The sequence below is a fragment of the Sinohyriopsis cumingii genome, chromosome 8 (genome assembly GCF_028554795.1).
Source record: "Sinohyriopsis cumingii isolate HCF-2022 chromosome 8, ASM2855479v2, whole genome shotgun sequence".
Taxonomy (NCBI): Eukaryota; Metazoa; Mollusca; class Bivalvia; order Unionida; family Unionidae; genus Sinohyriopsis; species Sinohyriopsis cumingii.
The window spans coordinates 77,205,139-77,230,539 of NC_142968.1; the positions used below are offsets into that span (position 1 = coordinate 77,205,139).

Genomic DNA, 25,401 nt, shown 5'->3' on the forward strand with positions numbered 1-25,401 from the left:
CACACTTCGTAAGTAAAGCCAAACATGAGAATTAAAGATAACAGTATGCTACTGTCTCTGTCTGTTTTCCTTCATATTTGTTAAGTGATGGAATTTAAATTATGTATTTGTACTCAAAGGCTATGTGAATATTACCCATAATACATGCTGTCATGAATATCCTTGGCGTTGAACCGCTTTCCACCCAATGCATTCTCATGTTCCAGTGCTGATGTAAAGTATATCGATCCTCTAGAAAATAGTATAATTTGACTCATTTAAAAACATGAACTTTTAAGGTTACCATATATTGAAAATATTTAAATATTATTTTAGGACTAACATTCACAAGATTATTTTGGGTATCTTACTTCTTTTGCAATAAGCTTTAATTAATATTTACGAAAATCTCGTGATAATCGGGAGTTTTATAAGCTTACTCGCGCAATGCTTATGAAATAAAATCATACAAAATATAAACACAATTAAACGTACTAATGTAAGAGAGAGAGAGAAATAGAGAGCAAGCTAATTACCTGTGTGAACGTCTCCATATACAGATGGCACTGAGAATTATTGTCCCAACAAACAGAGATCCAATTATACAAATGCCTATAATTAGTGCTGTTATTTTCTTATCATTTACATCATCATTTTGGCTGGCTTCCTCTGAAATATATATGCATGCTGGAGTTCACAAAATTTTCACAGAGCATCTTCGTTAATGTTTAACTTTGGATAGGATCAATTAAACAGTTAAATTTAATAATGTACAATAAGCATTCCTAAGGACTGCATGCTCATACATTTTATAGCGTAAAGAACCGCGTGCTCGTACGTTTTATAGCATACAGTAGGCATTCATATGAACTGCGTGCTCTTACATATCATAGCGTACAATAGGCATTCAAAGACCTGCGTGCTTGTACATTTTGTAGCGTACATTAATCATTTAAAGAACCGCGAGCTAGTACGTTTTATATCATACAGTAGGCATTCATAAGAACTATGTGCTCGATCATTTTCTAACGTACAATATGCATTTAAAGAATTGCGCGCTCGTACATTTTGTAGCATGCAATAGGCATTCAAAGAAATGCACGCTCGTATGTTTGTAGCATACAGTAGGAATTCAAAGAACTGCGTGCTCGTACATTTTGTGGCGTACAATAAGCATTCATAAGAACTGCGTGCTCGTTCATTCTATAGCATACAGTAGAAAGTCATAAGAACTGCGTAGCGTACAATAGGCATTCAAAGAACTGCGTGCTCGTACGTCTTATAGCGTACAATAGGCATTTCAAGAACTGCTTGCTTGTACGTTGTATATCATACAGTAGGTATTCAAAGAACTGCGCACTCGTACATTTTGTAGAGTACAATAGGCATTCAAATAACTGCGTGCACATACGTTTTATAGCATAACAGTAGGTGTTCAAAGAACTGAGTGTTCGTATATTTTGTAGCGTACAATAGACATTCATGAGAACTGCGTGCTCGTTCGTTCTATAGCATACAGTAGAAAGTCATAAGAACTGCATAGCGTACAATAGGCATTCAAAGAACTGCGTGTTCGTACGTCTTATAGCGTACAATAGGCATTTCAAGAACTGCTTGCTCGTACGTTGTATATCATACAGTAGGTATTCAAAGAACTGCATACTCATACATTTTATAGCGTACAATAGGCATTCATAAGAACTGCATGCTATGCTTGTACATTTTATAGCGTACAGCAGGCATTCCCAAGTACTGAAAGCTCGTACATGTTATAGCGTACAACAGACATTCATAAGAACTGCACGCTCGTACATTTATAACATACAATAGACATTTATTAGAACTACATGCCCGTACATTTTGTAGCGTACAATAGGCATTCATAAGACCTGCATGTTCGTACATTTTGTAGCGTATAATAGCATTCATAAAAACTGCGTGCTCGTGCAATTACAACATACAATACGGATTTATAAGAACTGCTTGCTCGTACATTTCGTTGCGTACACTAGGAATTCATCCGAATGTATGCTCGTACATTTTTTTGCATAAAAAAGGCATTCATAAGAATTGTGTGCTCATATATTTTATAGAAGACAATACGCATTTATAAGAGCTGCATGCTGGTTTATGTTATAGCGTACACACAGGCATTCCTAAGAAATGCATGCTCCCAACACTTGCAGATATTTCAATCACTCAGTCATCCATTCAGATTTGAGTAATAAAATGTAAGGCAAATTGTCCAACGTGAGAATCGTGCAAACATTAAAAGTAAGTGCCTTCTTGTTTCTCCTACCTTTTAATTTTGGTTGGTTAGATCGTATTATCACATTAATCCTGCCAGCACACGTTTGCTTGTCTCGAAGAATAATCTTCATTTCCTCGTACAAATCTGTTTACCATGTTAGATAAATATTTCTGTTACGCTTACCCCTAGCTGAATCATAAAATATGGTATATTATTGATTTATTTAGTTTGTCCTTCTAAAATCATTGAGATATACATATTCCGAATACATAACGTTAACATACCTATGCCCACATCACACTTGACCCCTGTGTATGTTTCTGAACAAACGCAACTTGCAGTTACTCCTTCACTGACGCATATTCCTGCATTGTTGCAAGGGTTAGGGACACACGGGTCAAAAGTCAAGTTACACGATGACCCTTCGTAGCCTTGGAAACATTCGCAACCTTTCTCTCCACTTGTCCTACATCGACCATGGATGCAATATAAGTCGCCACAAGACGATATTGTTTCGACACTGTTATTACAGTCATAGCCATAATAACCATCTTCGCACAAACATCCCTTTTCTGTGCATTGCCCATGCGCGCACGTTGCAGTTTGACAGCTGTTACTGTTTTTATCATCGATCGTCATACAATCTTTTTTATCGCCGTTATCATCGCAATCACAGTTTAATTTTCCACTTGCATTGTACCTATTACACTCCTTTCTTTCCAACATGCGTTCATCGCAGTTTTTACCAGTGTAACCTGGATAACAGTTGCAGATGACGGTGTCGTTTCTCCATTCACAAGTTCCATTGACACACGGAACATATCTGCACGGGTCGAGACGTGTAGTGCAATTTGTACCGGTGAAATATACGTCACATGCACATTTATAACCATCGTCTACGCTAATACACCTCCCATGCCCACAGAATACGTCGAGACAGTTGTCAATTATATTCTCACATCTTTCACCTGTGTAGTTTTTGAGACACGAACACGTATACGAATCCCCATTGTCGATACATTGCCCATGTGCGCACGGTCTGCTGGTGCAATGACTTATTTGTTGACCGCATGTGATCCCTGTGTAACCATGGTGACATGTACATGAAAATGAGTTGACGCCATCATTGCAAGCACCGTAACTACATGGTGCCGATTCACATTCATTAATATTCTCGCTACAGTGTTGACCAGTAAAACCTTCTTGACATTCACAAATATATCTAATGCCATCACTGTTAGGTATGCAACGACTTCCGTTCAAGCACGGGTTATTGTAACAAGGATTCAGTTTTATTTCACAATGTTGTCCGATAAAACCAGGCAGACAGTCGCATTTATAACCATTTACATTGCTGATACACTTTCCATTATTGCAATGCACCGAAACACAATTGTCTATTACGGTGTCACAATATCTTCCAGTGTAACCTAAATGACACTTGCATGTAAACTCGATCACGCCATCGATACATATTGCATGTGGCCCGCATGGGTTTTCTTTGCATCGATTTATTTTGACGTCACAGGTGTTCCCCGTAAATCCCTGAAGGCAAATGCACACGTAGGCTGGACCACGTCTGATACATTTACCGTAGTGACAAGGGTTAGGATTGCATGAATCGAAAGCTGTTTCGCAATTCGCACCCGTATATTCAGGATTGCAAGTGCAAGTGTATCCTTTTGAATTTGATGCACAGGTACCATTTAAGCACGGATTTGATTGGCAATGGTCTGACAAGTCTATTTCGCAAAGCCGACCCGAATAGCCCTCGAGACATTCACATCGAAACGCGTTGATATGGTCATGACATTTACCACCATGTTGACACGAATTGATGAGACAGTCATCTTTGTTAATTTCACACCTCAAACCGGTAAATCCGGGAAAACATTTGCAATAAGAACCACTTTCATTGACACCGCATATCCCATACTCACAAATCTCTTGGCCGCATTCATGTTTCCATACTGTCTTTTCGCAATGCAATCCAGTGTAGTGTGAAGGACACACACATTTGTATGAATCTTTCAAGGTTATGCAAGTACCTGCGCCACATGCATTCTTGCTGCACTCGTCAATTTTAACGTCACATATATTACCAGTATATCCTTCATTACAGTGACACACATGACCAAAGGTAGTTAGCGCGCATTTGCCATTCCGGCACGGATTATTTTCGCAAGCATCCAACACAATTTCACACCTCTTTCCTGTTGTTTGTTTCAAGCAGTGACACTTGAATGTATCATATAAGTTTTGGCACGTTCCATTGAAAAGGCAGGGATTGTTTGCACAAAAATCCAAATTATTCTGGCAAAGCTTGCCCGTAAAATTGTCTGGGCAAATGCAACTGTAACCCGCCTCTGATGACTTGCAAAGTCCACCATTCTGGCACAGATGTCCGTCACAACCGTCGGCATCTTCTGCAAAAAGTTGAAAAACGAATTGAATGATATGGAAATGTTCCTCGTTTGGTAAAATGAAATATTAACTTTTCATAGTCTAAGTATTCTATTACCTTTTAATAAAAAAGACATCTGGGAAGAAAACTATTTTCATGTGGGTTTATTTTGTTGTTGAAAAAATGAATAAACCCTTCTCTGTGTCAGTCAATTGCAATCAGGACTATCGTGCCCATAAAAATTTACCATGAGGAATATGTCCTGTAACGATAATATATTGCCTGAAATTTGTGAAACTGGTTTATTTTTATGTTGCACTTTCGCATTCGTCGTCCATGATAGGTGTTTCGTGATATGTGCGAAGTTATGTCATTTAAATTTTTTTAAATATTGTCTAAGCAAGTTTTGTCGTCATGGGACCACCATAACCATTGATAGCTTGCAATCGCAATTTGAACGTTATACAACTTATTGATGGCATAATTTCCAATTCAATATCTCAACCATCTCCCGAAATATAGCTACGATGCAAGTTACAAACCTTTATCAAAATAACTCTTATATATTATCTTAATTTGAACGAATGTCATATATATTTTGCATGAGTATATATTATGATATACCAGTAGATTTGATCTCTAGGTTTGGTTAGCAAACTCGTATAATATCATACTTCCTTCATACCAAATTCATACACAGCTGCCATAGATACATTTGAGGAATCGGTCACAATTTTTACTGTTAGGGTTCCATTGGAGGACTTTATGTGCAATGGCAGACTGCTGGAGTTATGACACAGCCTAGCCAGTTTTGTGTTTAGCTCACTCCATCCATCGTGTATGGTTACACCGTCAGTTCCTTCGGAGCAAGTATCTTTATTAGTGTAAAAGTAGGTCAATGTGAGTGCTATTTGTCTCGCAGGCGGAGCTTCTAAATTGAAATAACAAGTCTTCCTGTTGATTGGCTGATATGGATAACGGGGTGTGGCTATTACTCGAGGTTTGTAGTTCCATGGTAAAGACACATTGCAAGGCCACTCTAAAAATAGAAAGCAGAACTCCTGGACATGTAAAAAGAAAACCTCTCAAAAATGTCATACCTCAATCATCCCTATAAGAATTTTAATATTTTAATAAGCAATTCTAGACTAATAATGAGATATCTTCTTTCGTTTCATCGTTATTTCTTTAATATTTCTTAATGTTCAGAATTGTTTGTTTAAAAATAATGGACTCTTCATTATGACGGGTAGAGCCTTTTCTGCAAATGATCTATTAAATTTAAAAAAACAAATAACCTCAAGGATGCAGATTTTCATATCTTTAGGTCTAATTACTTTTTCCCATGTGGTTTTTTTTAATATCTTTAATATTTCATCACCGATTATCACATGTATTTTACTAATGTTACTTTTAGAAAATTAGGGAATTTAAAGAACTGGCTCAAAGAAATGGTTTATTCAGTTGTGGGAAGTCATGTCAAATTCATCATCATGAACGTAAAAGTGTCTAGCATGAAAGATTAAAACCCAACAAAAATGTAAACTAATAGCATGATAGTTCAGGTTTATTTAACAAGTGAGACTCGATAAAAGCAAGACGCATTTACCATTTAACAATATGAATAATTGCTTGTCAAATATATTTTGAAGCATCACTTAACATGACGACATTAAACATGGATGTCGACTGTGTAACTTTTCAAGTTACTGTAAATATCAGTCAAGAGGATGGCATGCATCTGACAATCAATCAACATGACTCTATTCAGTTAAATTGAGAGCATCGTAACTTGACAATACCAACGAACATATATTTTTACAAAACCACATCATCTTTTGGAACAGAAACAAAACACTTTTAAAGAAACAAGAATTAGACAAGAATCTTTTTGTTATTTTTTTATGTGGGAACCCTGTCAAAAGAACATCATCAAAGCACTGGAGAAAATTTCTTCAAAAATATCTTGGGTATTTATTGGATTGATGAATTCATTAAGAGCAACAGTTTTGATGGCATTTGGCGTATACTATTTTAGTCAGTTAATTTTAATTCCTCAATGAATAAACTTTATCTACATGTCAATTGTTACATGTCTTTTCCTTGTAAACATTTTTTATCCACGGTTTAAATACCATTTTGATTATATGTTACCTGGATGCATCTGATAATAGTCGTACTTTGGTTCTTTCAATATGGCTGCTGCACCGAAGGCTGTGGCATCACTGAGAGCGCACACTTTTGCATCTTTGTTGTATACGAACGATCTGCACGTGTATTCTGCTGCACTTATACAATGCTTCGAACAGTCTTCTAAAGATGCGTCGCTAAAAATGCCTCTGTATTTGCTTTGATCCTTGAGAACGGTTTCTGGTGCCATTATGTACAGAGTAGCATAAATGTCTGCGCAAAACGGAAGGAAAAGATAGGATAATTCGTTTTATATTAAGGTATGTTATTCCACTGGTCATGTCTTAAGTGCTTTTCCAATGGGAATGGAAAGAAAGACAATGTGCATACGAATGAGTGGAGACGATCATAAGGGCAAATGCGCTGATCATATAACATGGTATACACTAGATCATGTGATCTTTCAATATAATTACACGCACGTAGCAAGATTCTTAATTGTCCAAAGTTTAATCCTGACACATGCATGCAATAAGGCGTACCTTTTGAACTATTTTCGTTTCGTTTAAAAATAACATTCAGTAGTTTACAGATACGTAAGGATGTCAAATGTGACATAATTAGAACAGACGTATGTAAATTTTAAAAGCATATGCTTCTTGCATATTATGACGGTTCTAACAACATACTAAACTCCAATAAGCATATATCGTTACTAACCTTTCGATCTTTCATAGTAGTCCGTTCCCTTCGCTGGTTTCAAACCCAAATAGCCATTACTTAGATAGAGAGCGCTTACATTGAACATAATACAGTATCCAGATTTTTCTATGTACTCAAATGATCTACATATATGTTCAGATTTCTCCCAATGATGTGTGCATTCTTCAGCACAGGCTGTGAGAGACAACTGCAGAGGTCTTTGTATGTAGTTTGGTGGCGGCCTGGGAAGTATGACATCACGAAATATGGCGTAGCTTGCAAGCTCGGGTGGCGTGACTCAAATGTGAGAAACAAGTCATTAATACATGCGAATATATGTTGCTACAAGACACAAATCAGATGGCATGAACATACAATCCGAAACAAAATATAAGTACATCATCTGGTGTTAGCAAATACATAATCTAGTTTAGTCTTCCTGAGCTTTGATCATTTCGTGTATGAATTACTTTCAAGATCTTTATACGCTTCTAGTGAATTTCTATGGAAACAAACACAAAGAATTAATCGAACCTGGCATAGGCTGTGACGAGATTGGTACATAAACGTTGTCACTAGACGAATGGATAAACCCTCAATAGAACAAGGGAAAAAAGACATTTTCATCGTCCTGACCGGTTATACTTTGTTAAGCTTGGATGTTATCAAAGAAGCGTTAAAAAGATATACATAAACTCACTAAATAATAATAATAATAATAATGTTAATAATAATAACAATAATAATAAAAGGGAAACTTTAGTGGCTCATCATCGTTATTATCTGCGCACTATATTGCATTACTATGACATAAATATGCTCTTTGGCTCACTCAACCCCAGTTCCGCCCCCATTCAAAATGGACAGCGACTTGAGGGTCATAAAGAAAACATTCTGTTTCAGATGTGACGTTATCTTCAATCTATAACTTCCAGTATAAACGTTTAGTCAAAGAATAATTTAGGAGGAAGACGTAGCTCTCTCTCTCTCTCTCTCTCTCTCTCTATATATATATATATATATATATATATATATATATATATATATATATATATATATATATATATATAACAATTAATAAGCATTAAATTATTACAGCCAGTGCTTTTCGTTGAGTACAGCATGGCAATGCATCTCAAATTCTTACGAGATTAACTTCATCATTCTACCATGCTTTTGTTTTTGTAAACGTTTTTGAATTGGCGATCTATAGCGAGTGGCATCTTTGGCCATCTTCTTTATGTGATCTGTAGTAATCAAAACCCGTGTTAAACAGTCCATGTTCCAAAGTTCAGTAAGCCAAGACTAATTTAGGAACGAACTCGTGTTTAGTAAGTAGCTGTTTTCAGAAAAACAAAATTATCACTGTATAGAGGTGGCCACTTAAGAAAGGTGTGTTTGTACTCTGATTATTTGTTTTCCACTTACCTGCCTTAGTGATGTTGGCGAACCACAACAAAATCTTGAAAAGATGAAACCAACGTAGGATTAACATCTTTTAATGTGTGTTCCTTATTTAATGCCCTTGATGTTTATGTTATCTTGACGACAGGTGCTCTTCCAAATACGCTATCTATCTAGTTGATACCAGGCGATATTTGTGACTGAACACGAGACCCTGCTCTTGATAACACTCCTAAGGCATTTACCAAGGTAAAGGGATGTTACTGTTTAATAGTCGGAACATTTTTATTGATCTTTTTTAGATTTTATTGTGTTAAGTCCAGGTCTCAAATACGAGCAAGCATAATGCAGGTCGATTGATACCTACTCCCTATGAAACTATCTGTAAAGGTAATGTATACTCTAATTAAGCATTCGTCTCTAACAAAAGAGATACAAATACAAGGTTTATTTAGTTTCTTCCATGATATTCAAGGCGCTCTTTGGAAAAACGTGGGTGATCAGAGGTTACATATTACGTCATTTCCACCTAGAAATCTGACAGCCGCCATCTTACTCAGCGAAAATAACCATTGCGCGATTACTAGTTGAAAAGGAACGCCAGGCCTTCCAATTTGTTATAACTATTTAAATACTATTTAACTTACATCTTATTTAACATCCAGGTTTCTTCAACAGATACTTTTCTATAGCATATTTGTAATGCTGTATGCAAGTGAAGGAGATAATTTAAACAAAGCTCTATATAATTATATATGCAGGTGAAAGCGATAATTAATACGATAATTTGATAGTAATCAAATAATGTTGTGTTCTATTGTACTATACATTGGTGTTTTACAATACTAAAAATGTGCTTCCTGGATAGCAGTCTAAAAGTTGATGAGGAACAGTAAATCTTAAAATACTGGACAGTAGATAGCGTAATGTTAAATAGCCTTTAAACCCTATAGTTTTTACAACTGTAACATATGAAATTATTTTATAACATATGAAATTATTTTAAGTCTGGCAATTTGTAAAAAAGAAAGATTCTGGTCATAGAGAAAATTTCATGTTAATGTTAAAATAACATTTCCCATATGACGCTGCAGTGTTATCTAAATAAAATCCATGGCGTAATATTGACTCGTAGATGGAGGAAAAAGTCTTGCTTAACCCGCAGTCAGTATCAACATTACATACCGGCTGATTGATTTTAAAAGGTCCAACCCATACTCGAGCACATTATGGTTGATTGGACTATTGCACGGTACATATGGCTACTGCGGGAAAACTTCTATTTCTCCGGCAGTCAATGTCGATCTTGTCGGTTACGATCTTCTTTCCGTAGAGAGGAGTGGATTAAATCCATCTTGGCTTTAGTTTCTTTCTCTGGTGGGAGGGGGCGACATTTAAAAGGGTCTACGGTATATCCGGTCTCTTTAGTATATAGTGGTGTGGTCTTGTTTTCCGGTCATTTAATATCAGAAATGTACTGATACATAATTACCCAATACCTAGGCTCTTTATGTTTGCGTCGAGTACCATATTTTTTGGTCTCTGTTGGAGAAAAACCTTGTTTGTGCAGCAGTAACAGTGGCAAATACTCATTCTCCTTCTGTAATTTCATTTAATATTATTACGCATTTTTAGTAAAGGATCCTGGGATAATCACTTTCCACTTAGGCAGCTATATATACAAATATGTGTGTGTGTGTGTGTGTGTGTGTGTGTGTGTGTGTGTGTGTGTGGTTGTGCGTGTGTGTGTTCACGGATCGCCTACATTAGGAGGAAAACCCCATGTATTCCACCAACATTAGGAGGATATCCTCCTAATGCTTCCTCCTAATGTATGTGGAGTAACATGTGAAAAAATTTAAATATTGGAATTTGTGTGATTTGTTAAGTTAGATCGTAATACATTTTGGTCATATTGGGTGGGTCGAAATATTGGATGGATATGATAATAGGCAAAGAAAGTGTGTAAAACAATATTTCCCTATGTTATCTGACATACCTTGGGAGGACCTGTTTGAAATGTGTACCAATTGTCACTTAAACGATTTGCTAAAGATATCCCTAATAGCAAAAAATATGTCTTTATTAATTTTCTAAGATTCATACTAATCGCTTTAAAAATAAGAGAATACACACCTGATTTTTGCAGTCCTCTCAACGTTGGTGTGTAAACATGTCGCATGATAAGTCCTCGCAATGTTTGTGTGTAAACAAATTAACTATTGAAATATCTCGTGTTGATGTTAATACTAATAATACGATCTCTCAACGTTGTTGTGTAGTCAGTTCAGCACGTTATATCTGACACATATAGCCAGTAGTGTGCTGACGTGCTGTTAAATCCTACACACACGCATATATACATACATACATACATACATACATACATACATACATGCTGGTATGTAATAGTTGTGGGTGTTATCTACCTTTAATAACGTGTGAAGTTACAAGTTACAAGTTTGAGTTCGCAGGTTCATATATTTAATTATGCAGATGGTGTTTAAAATGTTTCGAAAGTCTTTATCAATGTTTCGGAAGCTTATGGACCTGCGCAAGATTGACTGATGTAATCTTAAATATGATTAAAGTTCGTGATAATAGGCCAACCAGCCCAATAATGTCAGCTTTTTGATGACGAATACAATTTGCTTATCAAGTGCAAAATAACCATAATAAGTGTCTGTTATTCTTTTAACAGACAGCTTGGATACTTTTTTCGAGAGTGAGAGTGGCAGTTGAATTATTGGCAAAATAACATAATTTCAAGAAAAACAATTCTTCAATACGTTGACCAAACCGCTACGCAAACCGATGCAAACTGACTGACCGTTTACGGACAATTAAATGCACCATAACTGCCTTGTTACTCGGTTTTTATTGCAATTACATTATTTTGTAGAATAATACTCAGGCTTGTCTTCGCAGATATCCAGAGTAAACCTGATTACGTAGAAGAATCCATTTCATTGCAAAATTCCAACATGTTCTAATTCGAACCATAGATAAAATATATTCTTTCATGTAAATAATAATGATATTGTAGGTCATCCTTTATATACACGTTCATATTTTGAACCAATACTTGGCCAAACAGCATCTAATCTTGCCATGAATTTGGTTTTTAAATGTAAGCAACAATCACATTCTTTGTGTCTTTAGGCTTTATGATAGTTTCGATGACAGTAGGTATTAATAGAAGCAAGTACATATGATTGTGATGATAGTGACACGCGCACACAGTTCATTTAAATGTTAAAGTAGCACCACTCCTACACGTCACTTTAAGTAACATAAACATGTTAAGGCTAGCGCTGAAACATTGTCGTCACAAAAACATTTTCATTTCTTTGGCAAGGTTATGGGCATTTATTTTGTATCAAAGGGATAAATGAACGAGTTACCGTAAGGTACATAGAGTTCATACAATCATATGCAACTACATTCGTTTGAGAAAATGTACATATGCTGTAAATGAGGCATAACATTACTAGAATCTACCTTAAATGTCACTACCATTATGCAAGTACCTTTCTTCGATAGTTACATGTATAAGAGTTTTGCATCAAACAAGTAGAAGAAATTAACCTCTTTAAGACGAATTTTTTTTTTACAGAGGCTACTTGTTTAACTTGCCTGAGGTTGTTGTTTAAAAGGGTTGTACAGTATTCAAAACCAGTATGGAAACAAACTTATTTATTTTATACAGTATAAATACAGTTTAGACTACGTGTAAATGAAACACATTATCATTTTCTGTGCAGCCAATGAAGGCCAAGCAAATATTTACCTGGCATACGTCGATTTATTAACTAAAAAGAACCTAAATCATATTGCGGAAATATCTCATGTATTAGCTGACAACCTATTTCGCACTGCAATTTTTCACAATAGATTTGTATTTTTTTTTTAAATTGTGCAGATCACATTTTACCCAATTCTAATATTGAGTGCTTTATTTTAAGGTATTTAATTTGGAAGCCTCTGTATACATTAAATTATTCTTCATCACATCAGAAATGACCTCGATATTGTATAAAAGGTTTTGTAAATCTTGTTTTATATTACCCGCATTTCTTGAACAAATATCATTTTCACCACACCAAAAAAACAAATATTCTTGAGTTCCTGGATATATCGTGTTATGCCCTTTCTAAAATAGCACGAGGAGAGCATATTGTTTTGTTGCAAACCATGAAATCTGCAACTTTATTACCTGTAAGTCATGAATAGATGACATTTTCCATTTCCAGACAATTGCAGCAATGTATAATTAAACATTTTTAAAATTTTGGTTTTACATTAATAGGAAAATATTAGTTATGCATCATGTTGTTTACTAAATAAGTGTTGCTTTACGTCATAGTATATGACATAATGTTTTCATCCTTTTAGCTTATTTCATCTCCATGATAGTAATTCCTTTCAGAATGTTATACTTGGCTTTTTTTTAAATATTATTTACAAATGTTATCTGTGGTAAGTTAGTTCAATAATGAAGATGTAAAATACACTGTTGGATTAACTTGACTGGTATTCAAAACTGAACTACTTTGTTATTGTTGTTGTTGTTGTTGTTGTAGGGTTTTACGCCATTTTTCAGCACACGATAGGCTATACATGGCGGCCAGTATTAATGGTGGAGGAAGAACCCGGGAAAACCCCGGAAAGAACCACCGACCCTCGAGAAGCTACTGACAAGCTTTCTCACATACCCACATTAGCCGAATCCGAGACTTGAACCCACGCAGACAGAGATGAGATGGCAGTGATCCGTAACGGAGAGCGCTTTAGACCACTCGGCCAATCGGGGCCCCGGTTATTATTATTATTATTATCATTATTGCCATGGGTTTGGATCCCTAAATAAATTCGTCCTTGTTCAATCTCGATTTAAACATTCATCGGAGAGAGCTTCAGTTGAGTTCATGAAAACCAATTAGACTCTTTGTTAAAACTAAATTAAGCCTTCAATTCTCTGATTCTGTAAGTTAAATTTTATTTACATTTATTTACAGATATGGTTTCAAAAAGATCAGATGCTGTACCTATTGACTGTAATGTATCACATGCATTTGTTTTTGTTTTTTTAAAAACTTTAAAATTGAAATTTCACATATGCGGCATATACAAATCAGTAAAAGGCATTTCGCATGCATTACATTAAATTCCCTTACAATCACGATCAAGTCAGTTATTTAACAATAGTCCCAGGTGGGACTGAGGGGTATTTTCTGACTGAAACTCTACATCAAAAAACTAAATGCCGTGGTATTTCGCAATGCAAATTATGTCAAAATGATCTTTTATGACATTTTAAGTTTCACTATCTCATGCAATGGCAGCCATACTCGATGGCAGGTTTAGCATCATTTCTACAATCTTGAAATTGTAATGAAACTCTTTCAAGACTGTAGAAATGATACTAACCAGTCACTAAAATAAACATTGATCTTACAGGATGTTTGAGCCTGGTCTATATCATTACTTGTGCTAACGCTGCACATGGAATGCCTTGGCTGAAACAATTTCATTAGTAAATGACAAAATGTAATCCTGTTTGTCAAAATTTTGATTTACTTGAAAGATAAAAAGCTTATATAAATTCTAACATCTAAATATTTGCCTGTGTTACTCCACATACAGTAGGAGGAAGCATTAGGAGGATATCCTCCTAATGTCAGAGGTCCTCCTAATGTTGGTGTGTAAACATGAGGTTGCCCTCCTAATGTAGGTAATGTGTATAATCTGTTATCTTCTTTCATCAAATGAGTCAAAGCAATTTCACTATCAGTTTCGAGTATGTAATCAATATTATTTTGAAGGCAACCATATTTTAGAAATCAAAAATGTATTTTATAAGAATAAATATCTCAAAAAAGATGTGCATACGAGAACTGATAAAAAAGAGGTATTCTTGCATAGATAATATTTCAAACAAATTTGGTCTACTGTGATTTTAAACTCACCCATTCATACATTCTTCAGTTTAAACCTCTCTCACGTTACTTGGAAAAAATCGCACTGCCGTAAATTATCTCAATGCCCACAGTTTTGTCTAGGATAAACCATTTTAATGTGAAATGAAATTTTCATAATGCGTTTCATGCAATATAAGAAAGAATTTCCGAATAGTTTGCAGGTGGTCTTTCAAGGCGTCACTGTATATAATGATGTCTTCGATGTATGCATCATAGCCATCTACATGAGATGTACCATGTTCATTAAACGCTCAAACGTTATGAGAGAATTTTTCTTACCAAATGTATCACTTTATATTGGTAACCGGAAATACAAATACAGACATTTCATTTGCGCTTCCGTAAGTGGAATTCGCCTTGGCTGAAACAATTTCATTAGTAAATGACAAAATGTAATCCTGTTTGTCAAAATTTTGATTTACTTGAAAGATGGAAAGCTTATGTAAATTCTAACATCTAAATATTTTCACGTGTTACTCCACACACAGTAGGAGGAAGCATTAGGAGGATATCCTCCTAATGTCAGAGGTCCTCCTAATACCGTTGTGTAAACATGGGGTTGTCCTCCTAATGTAGGTAATGTGTATAATCTGTTATCTTCTTTCATTAAATGAGTCAAAGCAATTTCACGATCAGTTTCGAGTATGTAATTAATATTATTTTGAAGGCAACCATATTTTAGAAATAAAAAAATGTATTTTATGAGGATAAATATCTCGATAGATGTGCATATGGGAACTGATATAAAAGAGGTACTCTTGCATAGATAAAATTTCAAACAAATTTGGTCTACTGTGATTTTAAACTCACCCATTCATACATTCTTCAGTTTAAACCTTTCTCAAGTTGCTTGGAAAAAATAGTACTGCCGTAAATTATCTCAATGCCCACAGTTTTGTCTAAGATAAACCATTTTAATTTGAAATGAAATTTTCATAATGTACGTGTATACGTTGACGTATTGTAATTTGTTTTATTTAATGAATCTAAATAAGGAATGAATTAATGTTTCAGTTCTGTCCTTATTTTATTTTCGAAGAAAATATGAAGACTATATTTCGCAATATACCCCACTTGATTGACCTTACTATTCCATTTAACATATTACAATGCTTACTCATGTAAACAATCACTTGAGTTTAACTAGCCAATCATAAATAGCTCCAAAATTGTAAATATGTTGATTATTAGAAACTTGACGACACCTATTTACAGATCCTATGCAATCTATGTGACAGAATTTAAACCAAAAAGTGGATACATCCATGCACCAAAAGTAAAAAGAATGTATATATATACATAAAATCACCCCCCACATAACGGAAAGGAAAAAAGCCTCAAGAATGACACAAAATATATGAAACAAAGCACTTTAGTGCAAAGCTAGGTGAAAGTGCATCTGTAATAATATTCCCATTGCCTCTGATGTGCCTAATGCAGACGTTATATTACTGCAAGATCAGACCATAACTTTAACAGGTAAAGCATGACCATGTTCTGCATTATTTCCCACAAATTTAACACAAGTTAGGCTAAGACTCACTTTTAGTCCAATGAATTGTCAAATGCGTTTCATGCAATATAAGAAAGAATTTCCGGATAGTTTGCAGGTGATCTTTCAGGGCGTCACTGTGTATAGTGATGTCTTCGATGTATGCATCATAGCCATCTACATGAGATGTACCATGATCATTAAACGCTCAAACGTTAAGAGAGAATTTTTCTTACCGAAATGTATCACTTTATATTGGTAAATTCTAACCGGAAATACAAATACAGACATTTCATTTGCGCTTCTGTAAGTGGAATTCGAACAAATTTTCTCTACACGTATAAACTGGTTGCATATTTTTCATTTCCAATTTTTTCAATGCGGTCATTCTTTATTGGTATTGCAAATGAATCTGTGTTGGTGACACTGTTCCATGTACTGCAGTTAGTGCACACAGGTAAATTATTATCTGGTTTTGGTACTAGTATGCATGGCGAACTCCAATTACTTCACTTGGTTCAATAAAATAATTCTGAAACATATATTCAATTGCATTGTTCAAACATTTCTGCTAGAGAAGATTCATCCTGTAAAGCTGACGTTTCACATGCGTAGAATCTACAATTTCAAGATCATGGTAGATTTTATTAGTTAATGTTGGAACATCTGGAAATAAGCACAAATATTCACAATCAGCATTTTTTAACCCAAACCTTTATTGTGTATCTTGATGCGAAAGTGTCTGGCCCAGATTATTTCAAATATCGGAGTTCTGAAGACTGGTTAATCCAAAGTCACTAAAGTTTGATTGCAAGAACTAGCGGTAATGCGAATTAAATCCCAAGTAGTCCTAATATCACTACCACAAGTTAAAATGTATAATGTTAAAACTGAATTCCAGTGTTAATCCAGATAATTTCTAATATTGACTATCTTGATGCGCGTGTAATCTAAAATATGCTAATAGGCCAGTGGTTTGTAGTGTGACGATGTGCTAACAATGTTTTGATGTATCACAATAATATAATCCAAAAGTCTTCTTGTCTGAATTCCCCAAAATTACAAATTAATGTTCCAGTCCAAGAACATTATTGATGAGCACTTTGTAATTCTGGCGAATAATAACTTGAATGAATGAGTACTTTCCCTAAGTAAACATGTTCGTATTTTATTTAAAATCTTAAAACATAATTGGACCAGGACGGGGGTCAAAAGTTCATTTCTATGATATTTTTAAGATCTCAACAAGATAAGGTCTATTACTAAATTATAATAAAGAACATGGGAAACATCAGGTAGACTTGGTTTTATATGGGCGAATCCTTATGTCATAGACTCAGAGAGAAACAAACATGTTTACTTAATCTTTATCTGACTAATTCATCCACAGTCATAGGAAAAAGATTAGTTATGTAGAATTTTGTTTACAAAATAAAAGTTACTTAACGTCATAGCATATGCTGGCTACAGTATTGTTTTCTTCCCTTTAGCATCTCCATGATAGTAATTCCTTGCAGAACGTTATACGTGGCATTTTTTTTTTTCTTTTCTTATATGGTTTACGAATGTTATATGTGGTAAGTTAGTTAAATATTGAAGATGTAGAATACAGTGTTGGGCTAACTTGACAGATATTCAAATCTAAACTCCTTTGTTATTATTATCATTATTATTATTATTATTATTATTATTATTATTATTATATATTATTATTATTATTATTATTATTATTATTATATATTATTATTATTATTATTATTATTATTATTATTATTATTTTATTATTGCAATGGGTTTGGATCCCTTAATAAGATCGACCTTGTTAGACTTGCTCCAAACTTGCATGGTTTGGTTTGGTTTGATGGTTTACATCACAGCAACACAAATAGAATATTTTGTACTGAGGCAACTGGAGCTACCCGAGAGCATATTAAGGCAGCCCCCCCCCCCCGTGCTGATATAATGGCAGGATTCTCACCTGCACAGTAATAGTCATAAATTCAGGAATAGTTACATATGTTACGGTTGTATATATAGTGGTAGTAAAACTGATTTTAGAACTACAATGAACAGTGAAATGTATCGGTTTTAACGTTCATCGTTGACAGCTTGATATAATGGCAGGATTCTCACCTGCACAGTAATAGTCATAAATTCAGGAATAGTTACATATGTTACGGTTGTATATATAGTGGTAGTAAAACTGATTTTAGAACTACAATGAACAGTGAAATGTATCGGTTTTAACGTTCATCGTTGACAGCTTCAGTTGAGTTCATGAAAACCCATTGGACTCTTTTGTTGAAACTAAATTAAGCGTTCAATTCTCTGATTATGCAAGTTAAAGTTTATTTATTTTTAATTACAGATTTGGTTTAAAAAAAGATGCGATGCTGTACCTATTGATCGTATCCGAAGTAAATGAAAATAAATGTATTTCAAAACATCTTTTTCCTTAAAATTGAAATTTCACATATGCGACATCAACAAATCAGAAATGGACATTGCGTATGCAGTACTTTCCAATCCCTTACAGACAGGATCAAGTCAGACTTTTAATGATAGTCCCAGGTGGGCCTGAGGTTCTGACTGAAAAACTGTATCAAAAAGCACAATGCCGTGGTAATTCGCAGGGCAAATTATGTTAGAATTATCCTTTATGACATTTAAAGTTTCACTATGTTTAGTAATGGCAGCCTTATTCGATGGCACGTTATTACCTGCTTTAACATATTGAAAAATTTTCATTCGAACTGACTGAAATAAAGATTGACCTTACCGGATGTTTCAGCCTGGTCTCTATCATTACTTGTGCTAACGCTGCATATTGCAAATGGATTACCTTTGCTGAAAATGTTTCATTAGCTAGTGACAGAATATAATTCTGTTTGGTCAAATTTTTTTATTTACTTGAAAGATGAAAAGCTTACATAAGTTCAAACATCTAAATATTTTCATGTGTTACTCCGCATACATTAGGAGGAAGCATTAAGAGGATATCCTGCTAATGTCAAAGGTCCTCCTAATGCTGGTGTGTAAACATAGGGTTGTCCTTCTAATGTAGGTAATGTGTATAATCTGTTATTTGCTTCCATTAAATGAGCCAAAGCAATTTCACGATCAGTTTCGATTATGTAATCAATAATATTTTGAAGACAATCATAATTAAGAAGTACAAAATGTATTTCATGAGGATAAACATCTTTGTAGTGGTACATATGAAAGCTTATATAAAAGAGGTATTCTTGCATATATAATATTTCAAACACAATTGTTTTACATGACATTGAATTTACCCATTCATACATTCTTCAGTTTACACCTCTCTCACTTAAGTCGGAAATATCGTACTGTCGTAAATTATTTCAATACCACCAGTTTTGTCTGAGATAAAGCATTTTAATGTGAAAATAAATTTTCATGATGTACGTGTCTACGTTGATGTATTGTAGTTTGATTTATTTAATGAATCTGAATAAGAATTGAATAAATATTTAAGTTTTTTCTTATTTACATTTCCAAGAACCTATGAGAATTATATTTTGCAATATACCCCACTGGATTGACCTTACTATTCTATTTAACATATCTCAATGCTTATTCGTGTATGCAACCATTTCAGTTTTACTAGCCAAGCATAAATATCTACAAAATTGTAAATATGTTGATTATTAGAAACTTGACAACACCTAATTACAGGTCCTATGGAATCTACGTGACATAATTTAAACTAAAAAGTAGATACAGCCATTCTCAAAAAGTAAAAAGAACGTGTATATACATAACATCTCCCCAAATAACGGAAAAGAATGATGCCTCAAGAATGACACAAAATATATGAAACAAAGCACTATAGTACAAAGCTAGGTGAAAGAGTATATGCAATCAGATTCCCATCGCCTTTGATGTGCCTAATTCAGAATTTATATTACTTCAAGGTCAGACCTTAACTTTAACAGGTAAATATTGACCATATTCTGAATTATTTCCTTCAAATTTAACACAAGCTCGGCGAAAACTCACTTTTAGTCCAATTAATTGTTAAATTTGTCTCATGTAATATAAGAAAGAATTTCCGGAGAGTTTTCAGGTGGTCTTTCAAGACGTCACTGTGTATAATGATGTCTTCTATGTTTGCATCAAAGCCATCTACATGAGATTACCATATTCATTAAACGGTCGAATTCTGAGAGAATTAGTCATACCGCAGGGCATCACTTTTATTAGTTAGTGTGGGAACATCTAATAATAAGTGCACATATTCACAAATCAGTTGTTTTAACCCATGCCTGTCTTATGTATGTACATGCGAATGCGTATGGCCTAGATTATTTCAAATATCGGAATTCCGAAGACTCGTTACGCCAAAGTCAATACAGTCTTATTGCAAGAACTGCCAGAATAATGCGGATGAATTCCCAAATAGTCCTAATAGCGTTATGGCAAGTTCCAATGTATGACGTTCCACCTGAATTCTAGTGGTATTCGAAATAATGTCTAATATTGAATATGTTCATCCACATGTAATCTAAAATATGCTAATAGGCCAGTGGTCTGTAGTGTGACGATGTGCTAACAGTGTTTTCATGTATCACAGTAATATAATCCAAAAGTCTTCTTGTCTGAATTCCCCAAATTTACAAATTAATATTCCAGTCCACGAATATTATTAATGAACACTTTGTAATTCTGGTGAATAATAAATTGAATTAATAATTCTGTCCAAATGAAATACTGAACACAACAATAATACATAGTTTGTATGAGATATTAAATGGAAAAAATGCGTAATTTCTCAAGCAGACAAGTTTATAATTTTAAAAAAATTAGACAAAATAGTACCCGGATGAGGGTCAAAAATTCATTTCTAGTTGTCAACATGATAAGGTCTATTACTAAATTATAATAAAGAACACGGGAAACATCAGGTAGACCAGGTTTTTATGGGGGAATTCCAATGTCATAGACCCAGAAAGAAAAATATATATGTTTACTTACTAATTATCTGACTAATTAATCCACAATCATAGGAAAAGATTCGTTATGTAATATGTTGTTTACAAAATAAATGTGACTTAACATCATAGCTTATGCAGGCCTCAGTATTGTTATTTTCCTTTAGCATATTCCATCTCCATGATATTAAATCCTTTCAGAACGCTATACGTGGCATTTTATTTTTATATGGTTTACAAATATTATTTGTGGAAAGTAAGTTCAATAATAAAGATGTAAAATACACTGTTGGATTAACTTGACTGATATTCAGAACTGAACTACTTTGTTATTATTATTATTATTATTATTATTATTACTATAATTAGTAATATGGGTTGGGATCTCTTAATAAATTCCTCCTTGTTAGACTTCTCCAAACTTACATGATTTGGTTTGGTTTGATGGATTACATCACAGCAACACAAAGAGACTATTTTGTACTGAGGCAACTGGAATTACCTGTGGACACATTATGGCAGCCATCCTGTGCTGATGTAATGGCAGGATTCTAACATGCACAGCTGTACTTATAAACTCATGTATAGTTTCATATGGTACCGTTGTATATTTAGTGGTAGTAAAATTGATTTTAGAAATAAAATGAATATTAGCTTCAAAATCTACGAGGTACAGAGAAATAACTCGATTTAAACATAAATCATAGACAGCTTCTGTTGAGTTCATGAAAACCCATAGTACTGTTTTGTTAAAATTTAATTAAGCCTTCAATTCTCTGATTATTTATTTAAGCTTCATTCGCATTTAATTGCAGATTTGGTTTCAGAAGGATCAGATGCTTTATCTATTGATTGTATCCAATGTTAAATTTTTTTTAAAAATGTCCTTAAGATTGAAAATTCACCTGTGCATGCCGCACATACAAATCAGTAAAAGGCATTGCGCATGCATTACGTTCCATTCATTTAACCAAAGAATACATGAATAGGTAAGTTCAAAATCACGGTAGACCAAATGTGTTTAAAATATTATCTATGCAAGAATACTTTTCTTACATCAGTTGCATATACAAAATGTTAGAGATGTTTATCCTCACGAAATTCGTTTTTATTTCTTAAATATGGTTGTCTTCAAAACAATATTGATTACATAATCGAAACTGATCATGAAATTGCTTTGACTCATTTAATGGAAGAAGGTAACAGATTATACACATTACCTACATTAGGAGGACAACCCCATGTTTACATACCAACATTAGGAGGACCTCTGACATTAGGAGGATATCCTCATAATAATATTCTCTTAATGTTTGTGGAGTAACATGTGAAAATATATAGATCTTAGAATTAACATAAGCTTTTCTTCTTTCAATTAAAATGTTGACGAAACAGGATTATATCGTGCCGCTTGCAAACGTAACAAAATAATTCAAAACCATTGGCTCCATTATGTAGTTAGTTGTAATGACTTGCTGAAGTCAATCTACTGCATGTTTAGATCGTAATTTGAACCAGTCAAATTCTTCATCAAAATGTGTTAACATATGTTTTTGTACAGCGTAAAATTGTCCATGGTCACAGGTCCACTTCCGTTGTTTGATAGTCATTTTCGGAGATTGTGTGCATGTTGTCAAGCTCCGCAATCAAATAATGCCTAAGTTGATGTGATCGGCTTTGAAAACCACCGAAACTTAGGACTGTCACGGAATGGTGTAAATGTTGTTCATTAAATACATGTACTCGGGTTTCGTTTCTTTTCGCTGTACCACGATGCTCGAGGGTGATTATATATATGGTCTATGTATTTCAAAATCTTGAGTACGATTCGTCCTATGCCACACGTGCAAGGTGCCTTCGATAAGGCAAAACGAAAATTCTAAAGGTATAAATACGTTACTGCATGTAAAGGACCTTTACAATACTAATGGTTTTGTCAGCAAGCGGCCTGCTTAAAGGATTCGCACAACTCCAGCTGTAGGGGTAGGTAATTTTTCGGTCTTAAGTTATAATTAGTGTATTACCATATTTACCTTTGCATGTTTGTTATATAGTTTCCTTTGTACAGCATAATGCGTGCATTTCTTTTTATTCTTGTTGCAACGTAGTACAGGATTTATGTTGGTAATGTAAAGCTACATTTTTTTTAATATAAAATAATTCTTTACTATTGTCTTATCGAGCAGGGTTAGGTTTACTCTTGAACCTGTTTTTGTAATTGCCATAATAATATAATCTTTATAACTTACCATGTATAACGTCCTTACGTTATGTCTGTATCAAGTTTAGTACACTGTATCGGGTATATTTTCAGCTGTTTTTGATGGTAGGAATATCCGTGGTGTCCGGTGTTTGAGAGTAGGAATATCCGGGGTGTCCGGTGTTGTCAGAGTGTAGAAACGTCCGTGTGTCCGGAGCGTTTAAGGTGCCGGAGTGTCTAATGTCTAGCGTCCGGAGTGTCTAATGTCAAGAGTGACGAAGGTGACCCAGCTGTAGGTCCGTCAAAGGACCAGGGTGTCCGGAGGGTCTAATATTTAAAGTGTCCGGAGGGTCTAATGTTCAAGTGATCATAGTATTCCGAGGGTCCGGAGTCTATAGCAGTTGTGAAATTGATTCGGAGGAGCTGTGGAGCGGATATGGTGCACAGGTGACGGAGTGCATCTCCACACATGTATTTTTAGCTGTATGCTAATTTTGGGTTAGTAAGACCCAGTGTATTATTCAGGACTGGAAGGATAGATTGTATATCCGTTCTTGTGTTTAGTGACATAATTTCACTACCTGGGCGAATACATTTTTTTACTATATGTAAAGACTTGCATCGTTTACTATTTGAGTGAACTATATTCATCTTTCCATTATTGAATCATTTGTGAAATCATTTATCCTGTGTTTTAGTGTTACTGAACTAATTTATTTGTATATTTTTTCCATCTTTGAAACTGTGCGTTTTTTATGTTAAATAGATCCAATATTTGGATTATAAATACGCACACATCTTTATAATCCACTGCTCATATAAATCATCACATTAAACCATATATATGTGTCGTCAAAACGTGTTCTGTTGTTAATCCGAAATATCCCACCCGGTTATCTTGTTACAATGACATTCCCGTTACAAGCTAGACGTGGCCATGATGGCACCAAATTAATATAAAAGTGCTATATGATGTCTGGGAAAATGGAGATAAGTGCCAATGGACACACAAAGGCAGTCAATCTCGCCTGCCTAAGCGAGTGTCGAACCCGTAACCTTTGGATTACTAGTCTGATTCACAACCAGCCATGCTAAAATAACGACAATAATCGAAAAACATGGTTTATCGGAGGTAAGCTCAGTTTTTACACATTTTAAAAAGCCAAGTTTTTTGTCTTCATTTAAAGTACAGGATTATCTTAAAAAATGCAAAACGGACATTAACAAAAAAATCCAGAATTTTGCATTTCCGTGCGTTATCTGTTTGTCCCTAATAGTCAAATCATTTTGGTGTATATTTTGAATCAGTGATACTGTACGGATGTTCGAAGATTGATTAGGACATGTTTTATTTTACTTGGATATCCATTTATATTTGGAAATTCCATCGTGTATTTTGTCTTTTTCTATAGCTATCACGCATATTTCATGTACAACCGATATAAATATTCACTTTGATGGAAATGAGAAATGATACATAAATGTGACTTTATGTTGCTAAGTACTTCCAAGATCTTGTTTTTCATCAATAATTCATTTTCTATTCTCCTTACTCTTAACCCATTTTAATAATAATAATAATGATAATAATAATAATAATAATGATAATAATAATGATGATGTCATTGATTATACAATACATGCGATTCATATATTTGATAATTACACACGACACCCTCGACAACAAAGTTAATATAGGGATAAATTTCTTTCTACCCCAAGCGATGCAAGTGTTCAGCGCTGAACCACTTGGCATGTTTAATTTAATGCTAATGCTGAGAACTAAGCACATAGTTGTGCTGTGAAGAGGGAAACTATATGCATTAACATGGGTTATTTACAATTTACTCCCAAAATAAGATTTTATTAAACTCGGTACTTAAGATTTCACTGAAAATAAAGT

General features: G+C 34.3%; 2 protein-coding genes across 2 annotated transcripts; both read right to left on the bottom strand.

Annotated features, from left to right (window-relative positions):
• Positions 1-511: 511 nt before the first annotated feature.
• LOC149793914 (uncharacterized) lies at positions 512-5,116 on the bottom strand. Its single transcript, XM_089969063.1, has 3 exons — positions 5,065-5,116; positions 2,515-4,656; positions 512-648 (listed from the first exon to the last, which is right to left on the bottom strand). Exons 1-3 carry the CDS (start codon positions 5,114-5,116, stop codon positions 512-514), a joined length of 2,331 nt encoding a protein of 776 aa, XP_089825189.1.
• A 186-nt stretch (positions 5,117-5,302) lies between these two features.
• Positions 5,303-7,029, bottom strand: LOC149793915 (uncharacterized). Its single transcript, XM_089969064.1, has 2 exons — positions 6,789-7,029; positions 5,303-5,673 (listed from the first exon to the last, which is right to left on the bottom strand). Exons 1-2 carry the CDS (start codon positions 7,012-7,014, stop codon positions 5,303-5,305), a joined length of 597 nt encoding a protein of 198 aa, XP_089825190.1. The 5' UTR covers positions 7,015-7,029.
• Between the last annotated feature and the right edge of the window lie 18,372 nt (positions 7,030-25,401).